Source organism: Mastacembelus armatus, chromosome 8, assembly GCF_900324485.2.
Source record: "Mastacembelus armatus chromosome 8, fMasArm1.2, whole genome shotgun sequence".
Taxonomy (NCBI): Eukaryota; Metazoa; Chordata; class Actinopteri; order Synbranchiformes; family Mastacembelidae; genus Mastacembelus; species Mastacembelus armatus.
The window spans coordinates 3,142,775-3,158,853 of record NC_046640.1 but is presented as its reverse complement, the minus strand read 5'-3'; the positions used below and the strand labels follow the sequence as shown (position 1 = coordinate 3,158,853).

The 16,079-nt window shown below is 40.4% G+C and overlaps 1 protein-coding gene across 4 annotated transcripts in view; it reads right to left on the bottom strand.

The window, feature by feature from the left end:
• The window catches only part of bcl2l12 (BCL2 like 12), a 27,016-nt gene extending 10,937 nt beyond the window's left edge, over window positions 1–16,079 (bottom strand). For 3 of the 4 annotated variants that reach the window (XM_026324590.2, XM_026324587.2, XM_026324588.2), the window contains exons 1-6: window positions 13,111–13,208; window positions 12,801–12,925; window positions 8,332–8,512; window positions 2,330–2,534; window positions 1,582–1,789; window positions 1,126–1,233 (exon numbers count right to left, since the gene is read on the bottom strand). In XM_026324590.2, coding sequence (XP_026180375.1) covers window positions 1,126–1,233; window positions 1,582–1,789; window positions 2,330–2,534; window positions 8,332–8,510 — 700 coding nt within the window. In that variant the 5' untranslated portion in view covers window positions 8,511–8,512; window positions 12,801–12,925; window positions 13,111–13,208. Of the gene's footprint in view, window positions 1–1,125; window positions 1,234–1,581; window positions 1,790–2,329; window positions 2,535–8,331; window positions 8,513–12,800; window positions 12,926–13,110; window positions 13,209–15,927 lie in introns of those variants that run through there. The other variant, XM_026324589.1, reaches the window with a different exon arrangement.

The following is a 16,079-nucleotide window of genomic DNA, read 5'->3' as shown; positions in this document are numbered from 1 at the left end:
TACCAGAATACAAGACTGCCCCCGCCCCCCCATTTTTATCTTTCCAGATCCTGTCCATCTGCTTTCACTAATGCCAAGAACACGTAGCTTATATCTTTTCATCTCAGAGATGACTTGCGCTAGCTTTCCGGTGTTGTACATGGTCTTCACATTCCAGAATCCTAATCTGACTCTGGTTTGGGCCATGTTCAAGGATTTCTTAATCATGATAGCAGCTTCCATGTGGCTTTCACTGTTATCAGTCATAGAGGTTCCTTCTGGAGTCCCAGGAAACCCATCACACGCATTGGTAGATGTTCTTTGTTGCTGTTTCTGTAACATTTGGGGTTTCCCAGTCAGAGTTGTCAACCTTGAGATGAACCCCCTATCATGGAGGACCAGGGATCAATTTTAGTCTGGTCTCTATCCTTTGACCTGTCTGGTTTGGGTGGCCCTACCAGGAGCACAAAACTCTCGCCAGTATAGCTCTCAGGGTCATCAAGACACTCAAGCCCCACAACTGCGACAAGGTATGTGATCCATTGCAGGGCATCATTCCCAACAAAAAAATAGTCCAGTCTTGACTGGTAATCTGTGTGTTACAGTCCAACATTATGGGTTGTTTTTGTTATTTTTAGGAGAACAGAAATAAGAATAGAATTTACATTGCTTACATTTCTCATATGTAGACTAGAGTTAACATTCTTGAGGATGTGATCAGCTGCTGAAATGTAAAAAAACAAAAAAAAAAACAAATGCTGGACTTAACAGTATTTTTACTCTGCGGTAATTTGCTGTCTAGCCCCAAATTTCTGAACAAGAGTTTTAATGATGCTGTCACAATTTCAATTTATAAGTGCACCCATAAAAACCCACTGGCTAGTATTATTCAAACTGAGGGCTGAAATCTGTTTATAGACTCCCATTGTGGGAACTTCCTTTCCTTAGAAGGATCAAATACTGGTCCCTCCTGACCATGTATATAAGTGGTTTAAAGGGTTTAAAGTTAAGAGTTAGGTTAAGGTTAGGATTAGGTTTAGGGAATTATTGGTTAAGATTGCTGTAATTATTGAAATTAATGTAAGTCAGGTAAACTCTACAATTAATACAATTTATGTGTGTAAATGTGTGCATGTGTGTGTTTACCTAGTGAAGACTGGGTGGACTCAGCAGTAGGACTCCTTATTTTAGTTGACTTCTGGGCAATCTTTTCCAGCTTCTCTGCTACCTCATCATAAAACTCAGGAGGATGATCTGTATCAACATGTACCACAAAACCATAGATAAACAAATAAATAAATAAATACATAAATAAATGAATAAACTTCTATTATACATTAAATATTTAACTTTCACCACTCTCTCCTGTAGTCATTTAGTAGGTTCACATATGCACAAGAACAGAGGTTAAAACCAGGAGCATTGTATTTGTCAGCTTCAACATACTCCCTCCATTGGTTTGGAAGTATAAATTGTTACAGTGTGCAAGGCAATAACAAATTGCATATTTGCAATTTCCTTTGCCAGACCTGGAAGCAAACAAATCAATGACTACAACTAATGCTAAATCTGGCTTATGTAGTTTTATAGAGGAAAGCTTACTGGGAGAGATGATGGCTGGCGTAGGTTCTGCTTCTTTGCTTATTGAGATTGTGGGAAGCCTTGAAGAAGATGATCCACGCCCCTCTTTCTCTAACTTCAACTTAAAGAACTTGGAGATCCTTTTTTTAATTTTCCTTTGGGTCAGCTTCTTTTGCTTGTTCTTTTCACTATCATCTTCTGATGCAGAGGAGGGAGAAATGAAATCATCCTGTGGAAGAAGTTTCTTCTGCTATTAAGGCAGTGGTGGTTGTGACATGGTGTGTGATGAATAGTTTGTCTGTGGTGATCCACTATTACATTATCAATTCTTTTACCAAATGGCAAACTAATCTCTTCTGGTAATTCTGGGAATTCTGAAAATCTGGGGAGGAAAAAAAAAAAAAAAAAAAAAAAAAAAAATCGATGGTCCTTTTGATATCACACAAGAAATATACTCTATATCCTACATTAGAGTTAGAGTTTGCTCCACATTCACCATTTCACACAGACACTACTACACTGGTGGTAGCAGAACTACAGTGGTGGTCCCTCACCTGACCCACTGAGGGCACTTTGGGTTTTGGTGACATGGACTGGAAGAGTCACTTTTAATAAATCTGTTTGTGCCATGTCCCAAATGACCTTTGTGCTCCTAAATTCTGGTGCTGTTTGCATATGCAAAATGCAAATGTAACATTGCTCAGTCACTATATAAATAATAAGTCATGCATGTGGGGCATATTGCCTAACAAAAATAATATTTCCTTACTTCTGTATGGTCTCTGACGTGAGACGGTTTTGCCTTGCCATCCCTGTCCAATGAGTTTTTCGGGTCTCTGGTAGAGTGTCGTGCAGTTGTACGACGAGGCAGTTTCTTTATGAAGTCCTTGAATCCAGTCCTCTTCTCATCTGCTGAACTGACATCTTCAGTCTGAGAATCCCACCCATTCTTTGCTTTTTGTTGTGAATTGGAACTAGTGGGGGAAAGCATCAAAGTATGGTGAACAGCAGGACCAGGATCAATAGAGATTCCATAATTTACCACATCTTGATTACAGAATTAAGTCTTCCTTTGGGAACCCATATGGTTTATAAGGAAACTATCCCGTACGAGCATGAAAACTAATACAGTACTATAGAAGTAAGCTATTATTAAAGAACAATGAGAACCGTCTTAGAATGTGTCCCACATAATGAATTGGGCATATGAATGAGGTGATAATTCCATAAGCTTTGCGGTGACTCCTTCAGTGTCTTGTATGCACAACGTGTGTACAACAAGGGTACGTTGCTCAGAATGAAAGTGTCATACATACTACCTGGCTGAAGAAAGTTATCCAATGTTAGTGTGTGTGTAATAAGATCTGACCATACAATGAGATGAAAGAGCAGTGTGAGTGAGAACTTACTGTGTGTATATTATAAGCCCAGTGAAAGTGTAAACACCAGTCCCAGTGAGTTTAGAAACATGGAGAATAAACCAGGGAAATCAGAAGTCTTATCTGACTCTCACAGGCCCTGCTAAAATAATGGCAGAGAAATGGGGTAACTGTGTGATTGAGGATATGCCACTATGGCACGCCATCACTGAGGGAGTGTTTCCATTGCAAGGCACACTTAGCACAGATTGTTTGAATCATTGTAGAATACTGTTACAAGAAAGAGAAGAGGAAGTGAAAAAGAAAAGGAAAGCAAAGGGAAAAAAATAAATTGGCACTCTTTCCAAAAGTGGGAAAGGAAGGCAGAAGTAAAAGGGAAAAAAAATCTGCTGCAGGATTAATGGTAAAGCTAGAAAAGTCTAATCTTGAGGAAAATAAGAAGGACAAACAGAAATGTAGGGCAAGAAATAGAATCCTGCCTCCTCCATATGCTGTTTCTATGCCCATGGCTGGTCCACCACCAGCACAGCCTCTCCAGGCCCAGGTGGCTGCATCAGCAAGTACCCAGTCTCATGGGAGTTCAGAAGAAGAACAAGAAGGTGAAGCTGAGCAACTATATCCTGACCTATCATCTCTTTACATGACCCCTAGATGGTAGTTGGAGACCAGTTCAGGACCTCAGAGCCATGAATGCAGCTGTTCAACAAGTGGCTCCTACAATACCAATGTAATGTAACACTGGTGTCTCAAATTCCAGGAGATGCTGGATATTCTGTTATTGACTTAGCAAATGCATATTTTAGCATTCCTGTTCTTCCTGACTCACAGTTCTGGTTTGCATTCACTCTCACTGGTAAACACTACACATGAACTCGTATGTCACAGTCCTACTCTATTTGCAGTGGCAGTGGCTGAAAACCTCTCACATTGGGAGAGTCCATGTGGTAGCACACTAGTTCAGTATGTTGATGACTTATTAATATGTTCCCCAACAAAGCTAGCATGTCAAACAGACACAGTGTCTCTACTAAGCTTTCTAGCAGAAAACGGCCACAAGGTTTCAAAAGACAAATTACAACTTGTCTCACAATCTGTGCGCTATCTTGGCCATATTCTAACTCCAGAGGGTTGGAAATTGGGTCCTGAACACATCCAAGCAATTCTGGATGTACCGAAACTGCAAAATAAAACACAAATTATGTAATCTTTAGGATTAGCAGGCTATTGCCGTCCATGGATTCGTAACTATGCGGAAATCTCCCAACCCCTTAATGACATCACACATGGGGGAAAACATCTGACCATGACTGACAGTTTGACTTGGACTTCAACTGCAGAGACTGCTTTCACTGAACTAAAACACACTTTGTCAAGCACACCCTGTTTAGGACTTCCATATCACACAAAACCATTTAATTTATTTGTATCTGAACGAAATGGATTCATGTCTGTTGTCCTTACCCAATGACATGGTGACAAACAATGACCCATAGGTTATTATTCAAAACATCTTTCTATAACAGAGAGAGGTATGGTGCCATGTTTAAGAGCAGTAGCAGCTACTACTGAAGCTGTCTTTGTTACGATTGATATTGTCGCCATGAGCCCTCTTACAGTACATGTCCCCCATGCAGTCCACTCTCTCATTCTGCAAGCAAAAACAGCTCATCTTATGTCAGCTAGACAGATGCACTGGCAGAATGTTTTATTAACAATGTTACATGTTACTCTCAAACACTGCACTGTTCTTAACCCTTCAACCTTGCTCCCTACAGCTGAAGATGGAGAGCCACATTCATGTCTAGAGCTCGTGGAAGCCAAAGCAAACCCATGTGATAATTTATTTAACACACCTTTGGTAAATGCTGAAGCTGTATTTTTTGTAGATGGGTCTTCAATGAGGAACCCATTAAATGGGTCACCATGTGTTGCTTATGCAGTTTGTACTGAATACGATATAATTGAAAGTGCCAGTCTACTGTCTCACTTATCGGCCCAGGCAGCAGACTTGTTTCCCCTAACCCGAGCTTTCATCTTAGGAACGGGAAAAATCATCACAGGTGACTGACACTGACTCTCAATATGCATTTAATGTTTGTCACCACGTCCATGCTTTGTGGAAAAACCAAGGTTTTCTCACCTCAACGGGCAAACCTATTGCTCACAGAATTCTTATTTGAATGCATTATTACTACCTGCTTCAGTGGCAGTGTGCAAATGCCAGGCTCACACTGGTGCTACTGATCATATCTCACAGGGAAATGCAAATGCAGATGGGGAAGCAAAAGCAGCTGCAAGCTCACCTGTCTCCCCAATTCTACAAATGCCCGTCTATTCAGGAAAATGTTTTCTCCCTTGATGATGTCTCCTTGTTGCAAATGGGAGCTGATGTTGGTGAGTGCCTGGATGAAAAAGGGGTGCACAAAACGTCCCTCGGGTATCTGGGTAAACCCAAATGGGCTCCCAGTACTCTCAAAATTCATATTTCCCTTCCTGGCAAAATTGACTCATGGGCCTGACCATGTTTCAAAAGGGGGGATGTTGGATATTGTAAATAGATTTTGATATGCACCAAGGTTTTGAGTGTGTGCTGAAAATTTTTGTGCTACTAACAATATAGGCAAAAGATCAAAAATGCAGCACATCCAAAATCAGAAGGTCCCTTTGAACATTTAATGATGGATTTTATTTAATTCACTCCATGTAATGGCAACAAATATTGCCTAGTAATATTGGATATGTTTTCAAAATGGATTGAGTGTTTTCCATGCAGAAATGTTACTGTTGTTTCACTGGCAAAGGCATTACTAAAAGAAATAATTCCACGATGGGGACTCCCTTCCAAACTAAGTAGCGATAATGGATCACATTTTGTAAATAATGTGATAAAAAGTCTATCAGAAAGTCTTCAGATTAATCTAAAAACACACTGTGCATACCATCCAGCCAGTGGTGGTGCAGTTGAAAGAGCTAATTAGACACTGAAAACAAAACTTAAATTTTAATCTTAAAAATTAATGGCTGAAACACAACTGTCATGGGTCAAAGTCTTACCTTTAGCGCTTATTTTCCCTAAGCTAAAAGCTGCCCTTCCTGAGCCTGTGATAGGACAACTCCCTACCATCCAGGCAGGAGACTGGATAGTGGTTAAAGACCTTAGGAGAAAGCACTGGCACCAGCCCCGTTGGACAGGACCATACCAGTTTAGTTAGTTATCAAGCTCCTCTCCTGTGGAACCAGTTCCCAATCTGGGTTCAGGAGGCAGACACTCTCTGTACTTTTAAGGCTAGACTTAAAACCTTCCTCTTTGACAAAGCATATAGTTAGGGCTGGCTTCAGGCAACCCTGAACCATCCCTTAGTTATGCTGCTATAGGCCTAGACTGCCCGAGGACCATCGGTGCACTGAGCTCCCTTACCCTAACCCCCTCCCTTCCCCTCCCCTCTCTTCTCTCCTCCCACCTCATGTATATTCCACCATTGAATGTCACTAACCTTGTGCTCTCTCTCTCCCCTAGTTTGTGCTCTCTCCCTCTCTCTCTGTTCTCTCTGTTCTCTCTGTACCTTCTGCAGGTGTCCCTGGTCCTGGAGCTGTATATTGCTGATGTGCAGTTACTGGTCCCACCAACCTGCAGTGTCTATTTGTTGTTTATTGTTGCTGTTCTTTTCTCTCTCCTCTATCCACTCACCCCAACCAGTCGAGGCAGATGGCCGCCCAAACTGAGCCCGGTTCTGCTGGAGGTTTTTTCTTCCGTTAAAGGGAGTTTTTCCTCTCCACTGTCGCCAAGTGCTTGCTCATAAGGGAATTGTTGGGTTTTTAGTTTTAGTTTTTGTAAAGTGCCTTGAGATGATTTGTATTGTGATTTGGCGCTATACAAATAAAATTGAATTGAATTGAATTGAATACCAGGTGCTACTAACAACCCCAACTGCCGCTCCGGATTGCAGAGAAGGATACGTGGATTCATGCATCCCACTGTAATACCTTCCCACATGGTTCCACCCAAGAGACAACAATGAGGAGCTCAGAAGATGCACAGTTGGTGCATTTAGCAATTTAGCAGTTTTTATCATTGGAATAATCACCACTGCAGCCATCATTCAACAAGCTCAAAGAAATGAGGGTGGCCTTTTACTTTTGACATCTAAGACTACATTAAGAACAAACAAAACCACAAAAGGAAGAATAAACAATGACGTGTCACCCAGAAAAGATCATGAGCCTCCAGAAGATGAAAGCTTGGTCCTTTGCGTGCAGGAATTGTACAAATTTTATTTCCTGTAGTTATTATGTTTGGTATTATCATGTGTTTTTGTACATGTGCACTCACTTGCATGCAAGTCTTGATGTATAAATGGATAGGAGGAGTAATTGGAGGAGAATACACTTCACTTTATGTTAAATTACCAACTGAATCAACAAATACTGCTGAAATACAGTTGAATGATTGGGCCCCAGGAAACCCATATAGTGACAGTGATCTAGATATGGAAATACCCTGACTAATAATGTAACATTTTTTTTCTCTAATTTGTGACGTCTTATGATTGATAACTTGTGGTGATACTTTGTGTCAAAAGGGTGTGTGTGTGTGTGAGGGGGGTTGTTTTACACATAACGAGTTATAAAGTAAAGTTTTGGTCTTTTCAAGATGAGTCCACCCCTTTCCTCGGCTATATAGTCCTGAAATTTAGGGGAGAAGACAGAGAGCCTTCTCTCCATGCTGCATGAATTAAACTAAGATGATTCATCACACTTGTGTTTGTTCTTGAGAATTAGCAACTCTCACAACCTAAAAGAAATTTCCTAATTTCCTAAATCACTTTTAGTCTAGCACTCAACAGCTAGGACTTTTTAGGGCAAGATAGGACCTCTCTGAGAGGATTCTAAGAAGCTTTGTGAATACAGGCCCTGGTCAATGTTCGTCTTTTCAGTAGGCTTCAACAGCCTACTTGGTGCAGGTGTAACTAAAAACTATTTTAGCGTCTCACCATCCGGCCAAATTAATGTTAATGTTCTACTACTCGGCCATATGCGTTAGTAAATATGTTGGCTCTGTTAACCGAACGTTCGGTCGATCAATCAGCGACCTCATCGGCTGATTTGAATATTAGAAACGCTATCGGAATCAAAAGACATAATTATCTTTGATAATCATTAGTAACTTGCTAATAACTAAACTTGTCCCTACCTGTGCACAAAACCAGATTAATGACACCAACTGTTCAGTTAGATCAGCTGGTGTTTACAGTGAGAAACTGAGTTGCTGAGGCTAGAAAATACATGTGATATTATTTTGGATATTACCAGCAGGTCTAAAACAAACAGAGATGAATGTGCTGTTGACACCAAAAGTTCAGTGTTATAGCCAAAGAAGGCTCAGTTCCAATACCTGTACTCGTTGTGATCTCGATAGGCACCTCCCACTCTACCAGGCCTATCTTTAGGGGGGATGGAAAGGGTCCGTTGAAGGAAAGCTTGGAGGACTAGATGAGTTTCAGCCTTGATCTCAACCAGAGAAATGGAAGAGATCGAGGAGACAGAGGGACAGCGGCCTGCAGACTGTGACATTCCTAAAATGAGGTGAGAGACAAATGCACAAAAATGTATTACTCTTGATTATTCAAGCAAGAAACAATTATTCTTCAAAAGTCATTTAGTATAGAGGGGCTGTTGTGCAATTAGCTTTTTAACTGTTTAGAGATGAAGGACAAAAGGTCATCTATTGTAAATCAACTATATTATGTTCTTTCTTACCAACAACTAAAATGCTGTTTTTCATTTAGCACACAAGAAATCTGTGTACTTGCCCACTTGTGCGTAACAGGAAAGAAACTGCCAATTAAACTTACGAGCAAACAGAAAACAGGTTTTCCAAAGCTTAAAAATTGTAATGCCTCTTACACCCCCAGCCAGCAGACAACTCGTTATCTTTTAACTCTTTTTTTTTAGGAGGGGCTGCAGAGCAGGAGTGAAGCATAAGAAAAACGTAGGAGATTTAAACCATTTCTACCAGCAATTATTATGGGGAATGTGAGGTCACTCTGCAACAAAATGGATGAACTTACTGCTTCAGCTAATAGCCAGTTAGAGTACAGAGAGTGTAGCTTGCTTTGCTTCACTGAGACCTGGCTGAATGAAAATATACCAGACAGCTCACTTGAACTGCCTTGAACTCAGAAGCCTCCAGAAGTTCTCTTATGACTCTTCAATCATTGGATGCATCAATAATGATAACAAAGAGGAATACAGACACTTGATAAAAAGCTTTGTTGATTGGTGTAACAACAACTGTCTAAAGCCCAATATCAAGAAAACCAGAAAACTGGTGGTGGATTTTAGGAGGAGCAGAAAGACCCCAGTCCCTGTCTCCATCCTTGGAGAGGAAGTAGAGATTGTGGACTCCTACAAATATCTTGGAGTCCACATTAACCACAAACTGGTCTGGTCAAACAATACAGATGCACTCTTCAAGAAAGGACAGAGCAGACTGTAATTCCTCAGGAGACTCTGTTCCTTTGGCGTGGGCAACAAGCTACTTAAGATGTTCTATCAGTCTGTAGTAGCCCAGTGCATTGTTCTTTGCAGTTGTGTGCTGGGGAGGTGGCATCAAGGCTGGTGAGGCCAACGGATCAAGTTGGTCAGGAAGGCAAAATCTGTTGTTGGACTGGAACTGGACAGTCTGGAGGCTGTGGCAGAGAGGAGGATGGTTGACAAAATCAACTCCATACTGGACATACTGGGAACCCCCCCCCCCCCCCCAAAAATGAAGAATAACTGCTGTAACAATTTAATTTCCCCTTGGGGATTGATAAAGTACTCTTCTTTTTCTTTATTGAAGTCTTGAATAGGAACAGAGCTACTGTCTCAGCTGTGGCCCATGCTGAACAATAATACTTGCTAGCTCTTGCTCGCCGCCAACTCTCTCTCCCTTTGTCTCACCGTCTACACACACACACTGTATGTCTCTTCTTCTACCTTGCAGCATGCATCTTTCTAGCTCCCCCTCCCAGCCCCCAAAAGAACAACCCAGGCAACAGACCAAAACACCATAGCCATTACGGTGCCACCCCCTTTATGAGGCCCTTTGCCCTCAAGGGGTCATATAAAACTCCAGCAGGGTCTCCGAGGCTGAAGATTATCAGTCCGCTGTCCGCTTCTCGGTTCATCCGCCGGCCGAGAAGAGGCGACAGGCATTCCAGCTCATCCCGTGCAGAATCTCCTTGGCCGGGGCAGCCCTCCCTTTATGAGGTGCCAACTGTCTCATCCTGAGGTGGAAATACCTCATACTATATAACTATATGAAGTTTTATTAATTTTCATTTATGTCGATGAACTATTAACTCTGATTAGTTGCTAAGTGTGTCATGTGTTTGAACTTTGCTGGGTGCAAAAGGAAATGATTGTTCCCATCTTAGAAGAACATTCTTAAAGCTTACAACACTTAAAAGAAAACATCAGTGTCTTGATTCACAGGGACCAGTGAGATTTAACCAATCACCAGCAAGGACGCAGCGCCTCTTGGATCAATCACCTTGTGTCAAGCACAATGACGGACTAATTAGATGGATTCCTCGCCTACTGCGGCAAGACATAAAAGACAGTATACAGACAGACACACCCTGAACAGGATTCCCTGATCAAAATTACGAAGAGTTCCAGACAGATTCAGAGAGAGTTCTGCAGATTTCTAGAGAACTGCATTTCAAGACTCCCTCTCTCTCACTCTCTCTGAGGAGAAAAACACCTCAGAAAGAGAGCACAAAACAATAAAGTAGAAACTGCTTTTACTGCCCACGCTGAGTAGAGACCGAAAGACAACCTCAATGCGTTTAGCTGTCCTGCAGCTCACATCAACCAAACTCTGTGTGACAACCCTGCAGCGGCCAGACAGAGAGGCAGAAACGAGGTGTATAACATATCATATACAGTAAGCACTTTTTGTTTTAGAAAAACACTAATGTAGGACTGAGAAAAAGAGAGATGCCAAGGGAGAGAAAAGGGTAAGTTCTCTAACAAAAGGCTGGTCTATCATTGATTTTTAAAGACAGAAATGTTCTACAAAGAGTTTGGATTGACATTTCTTTCTTTCTTTTTAGGACTAGTTGATACACATGCAAATCGCAGAGAATGAGGGTTCTGGTTATGGGCCTGAATGAAGAAACTGATAATTGGTTGCTGTGCTAGTGACTACTCTGTCAGGAATTTTTAATGACCGAAACTTATTGCAAGCCCTTACAGGAACAAGGGGAGATTAAGTGGAGTGATGTAAGTGTATTTTAGTTGGTTGAAGATCAGACATGCTAATGGATTTTGGCCCATTTGTAATTGTGGATACCTGAAAAGGACATGAAATGTATCAAAGCAGATTAACACTATCTGTACCAGGAGCTGAGCAGCATACAGCATACTAGAGAAATGGCGTGGAATGACCAGTTTTGCAACCACACTGGTTTGGATCAAATAGCTTACTTAGAAAGAGAGAGCATGTCAATTCAATTCAATTCAATTTTATTTGTATAGCGCCAAATCACAATACAAATCATCTCAAGGCACTTTACAAAAACTAAAACTAAAAACCCAACAATTCCCTTATGAGCAAGCACTTGGCGACAGTGGAGAGGAAAAACTCCCTTTAACGGAAGAAAAAACCTCCAGCAGAACCGGTCTCAGTTTGGGCGGCCATCTGCCTCGACCAGTTGGGGTGAGTGAAACCAGCGTTGCCTAGAACACTAGTGTGGCAAGGGTACTGGCAAGAGTGACCTTTAGTTTTCAATTTGGGTTGTTTTTCTTTTTTTCACATTAACATTTAACATTGGAATGTACCCAAAGATAGAGATGCTCTCATCATGTGCATGACTGCAGGCATGACTGTGGGTGAGATGGTTTGAACCTATTAACTGAAAAATGGCAGGCATACAAGTCCAAAAAACTGGTTGTTGTGGTCCTTTAAATCTTTCTCCAAAAAAAAAAAAAAGTAAATAAACCAGATTAAGTGAAATAACAGAGGTTTACATAATAATAAAGCTATGTCAAATACTGTGCAGTCAAAGTGAAAGCAAAAGAAACATCTCCATTTTCTATACCCGCTTATTCCCTAACCAGGGACACAGGGATCTATCCCAGCTCTCTTTGGGTGAAAGGCAGGGGTACACCCTGGACAGGTCACCAGTCCATCACAGGGTCACACAGAGACAAACAACCTCACACACTCACACTCACTCCTATGGGCAATTTAGAGTCACCAATCAACCTGACATACATGTTTTTGGACTGTGGGAGGAAACCAGAGTACCTGGAGAAAACCCACACAAGCACAGGGAGAACATAAACTCCACACAGAAAGGCCGGGTTGCAAACCCAGGACCTTCTTGCTGTGAGGCAACAGTGCTAACCACTCATCCATCATGCCGCCTGGCAAAACAAATACCACATTACAATCCAGTCAGTTAGCATTCTTGCTTAATAGTTCCAGTTTCAGTGATCTCACACATACACATTAGCACTTTCTTCCAACAAAATTTTGAGTTATCTCCAAATCTAACATTTGCTATACTCATGAATGAGCAGCAATTTAAATAATTTTGTATTAAATATTGTGTAAAGAACTGTTTTGGGGTCAAAGAACACAACATCTTCTCCACACATTAAATGAAGTACTAGTATGGTTCTGGGTTTACTCCTAAATATGCAAGTGATAATAGGATGTGTGTTGGTTTATTAACAACTACCGTTGAATGAAAAGCTTTCTCTATATAGACTAAGGTTATATCAGACATATAGTCTTGTCAGTCTTCTACTATTGTCAGGTATTATGAAACTGAACAGGTACAAAATATTTTCTGCAATTCTGTTACTTACTTTCCTTTAATGTTTTCGCACACTGTCACAGTCCGTGTAGCTCTGGAAGAATGAACTGAGCTGATGTCATCGGGAACGGGACGGGTCACCAGGAAATACTATGAACGTTCAAAACACGCCGCCATCTGTAACATTCAAACACCTTTCACCAACTTTCCTTTTAGTAGCAAGACACTACAGTCAAGGCTTAATGAATCTCCTGGGCGACTTCGGCTGTTTAACACAAAACCTTTCACACGTACTGAGTTAGCAAAATTACCGAGCTCACTAAAGTCTGAGTCATTTTTCAGGGTTAGAAAAGTGTTCGTACCTTTGTGTGCGGTAGGGTTATCTAGTCCGGCTGAGATTGACCCAATCCGTATTCTTCCCTATGTGTGCGCAGCTGCACTACAACCCGGAGTACGGGACGAGACGAGCAGGGAGGAGCGACGAACCTAGAAAGCCTTATCGGTATGTCATTAGTAAACATTAGATCCCAAAGCTCGGGAGTAGGCAGCAGAAACTGGTGAGGCGGTCTAATGCTACTGCTACTCACGGAGCATTAGTTTCATCGTAGGCACGGAAACAATTTAAGATTTGTATCAATATCAAGAGAAGTTCATTTATTAAATGTAATGTTTTTATATTGGCAGACCTTAAATATTTGTTTGTTTCTTTCTTTCTTTTATTCTGCTGTAGGCCTTTTCCAAAAGAAAATTGTTTTCTGGAAGCTCCAGATCTTGAAGAGCACATCCTCAGGCATGTGAAATGATAAATACTATAATAACCACCCATACTCTGTAGTTATGGTAAATGTAGGCCTACTGCTAGGAATTGGAAGATGGTTTAGTGTAGTTTGTAATATACTTCACTAGATGTCCCTCAAGGCTCATTTGACATTTCTTTTGGCCTTGTTACCCATGGCCCTCTGTGAGGCAGTCTTACGTAAGAAATGAGTACTAGCTGCTATATGTAGGTGCATCACAGGTTTGACCTTGGATTGCAGGACCCAGATTTTCCTAACCTCTGTCTGGGGATTTGTTTATTAAGACAATTAAACAAGATTCTGACTACTTATTGATTTTTCCTAGAAAATCTACCACTTCCTATTATCTACCGCTTAGCACATGGTTTGCATGCACATAGATGTGCCAGTGAATGACATTTATAGAACAGTTCCATAGCTGTTCAGGGCATAAGTGTTACTCAGAGAGTGCATGAGCTTGTGGTTTCAGCCCACAGAAAAATGGCACCAGAATAATGGGAGATTCCAACTTTATTGTTATCATGAAGGCTTGTTACTGTCACAAAATGACATCAACAAACTTTTTAAAAAATGCAGTAAATGCATTTATGTACAATATTACACTCTGTGCGTAGTTTCAGGAACATACCAAGTATATGTTTTGTAATTTAAAATGCTTAATAGATGAAACACAGACCATATAGAGTGAGTTTTAACTTTACTACAGCTTTGTTGGTCATCACTAGAATCATGACACTGTGAAATCATATTAGCTGTGAATTGAGTTTGCATTAAAATGTTTTCTAAACTGTTTGCCATGAATAAAAAACAATTTGGATAAAAGTTGTTAAATTGAGTAAAAAAATATTTATATTCAGTACAGTTAGTAGCATCAATATATTGTCTGTTTGAGTTTTTTAATCAGCTGGTAAAAATGAGAAAAACACTTATCACTTAAGGCAGTTTCCCATCTAAATACTAACCAGGCCCAGCCCTGCTTAGCTTCCAAAATCATGATCGCAGAATACTCCATTTTGCCACTCAGATTAATAGAAATAATTGGATCCTACATGAAAACATCATTTTGCCATACTGAAGACAGTTTTGGACATCAAGCTGAAGAGACTGTTATATTTGTGTTCTTGCCATTGGTTTGAATTTGAGAAAGCATGACATCATATGATGCCATGTACCAATCAGTGAAAGAAACATTTGAAAGAAACAGAGTCTGATTATGGTAGTTGGGGTGTTTACTTATGCTGTCAGACCACTGTTGATGAAATGTTATCAAAACAGATAAACCCTCTAATTAAAGCACCCAAATTTTTTTTTCCTAACTTTGAATGTGATTGCTCTTTACCTAGTCATGGTTATGTTATAGAAAAATACTTCTTGAGATAAGAAGGTGGCAAAGAAAGAAATACTTAGAAAGGAGGGACACTTTACCACGCCTTGTGTTTTTCCTAAACTATCAGAGAAATGTACACATCTGACACATTTTGTAAGGTAGTGTTTTATATGGACTGCATCCACACACACACACAGACACACACACAACTGACACAATACACACAAATCTGTATTGCCTATTCTACCACGGTGACCATGATTGATGGCAACCCAAACACTTTTTCTTCATTATTAGTTGCATATTCACACTTTTACATTACGGTAATAGTAAAACAATAAGAGAGGCACTCATTATAACAGTGGGACTCTGGAGTTTAGTAAAATGTCACGTTGAAGTGAGAATTTACCAGCTTCTATTCTTGCTAATGTTCCATTATTATAGCTTAAACTGCAACCATGTAAATTTGTTAACAGAAAACAAAAATATTCTCATGTAATGTTGATTTATCATTTTATTTAGAAATGAGTAAAAGTTGTTAACCAGGAGATATGTGCTAATATCAATGTGATGAAAATGGGAATAGATATGAAAACACAGTCAAAAACTGATAACTGAGCACATAACACCAGCAGTCCTTAGCAAAGCCCCCCCCAAACCTGTCCAGCGTCACTGTAGAATCAAGACACTGGTACAAGGATTGGGAGTAACCAGACCAAGACAACAAAAAGCAGGACTGGCAGCCCACTTACGTGTTAGGTATTGAAAAAAATCCCCATGAATCCTAAAAATGTCTTCTTTTGTTAAAACATTAAAAATAATCCAGAATAAGGTAGATCAATGGATCAATGGACTACACCCAAAACAAATAAAACTAGATTCTAAAAAATTCTTGCAGCAGGTTACTTTTTAAATATTTGGAAGAACATTTAAAAGACAAAAATGACTGCACTTTAACATTTAACGAGATAAACATGAAATACATGGAGTTCCAATCCAAACCAATGAATTTACTCAAGTATAAAGTTGGTGTAGTTGTCCTTGTGCATACTTACCTCCTGCAACACAACGCTATTTCCTCCCAAGCAGTGAAGCGTCTACTCTCTCTCCAGCTCTCATTCATCTATATTTGGAGCATTCTCTACAGTGATCCTCCTGTCTTCTGCTCTCAGGCCCATCTTGTGTCTTTGTCTCTCTGTCTATATTG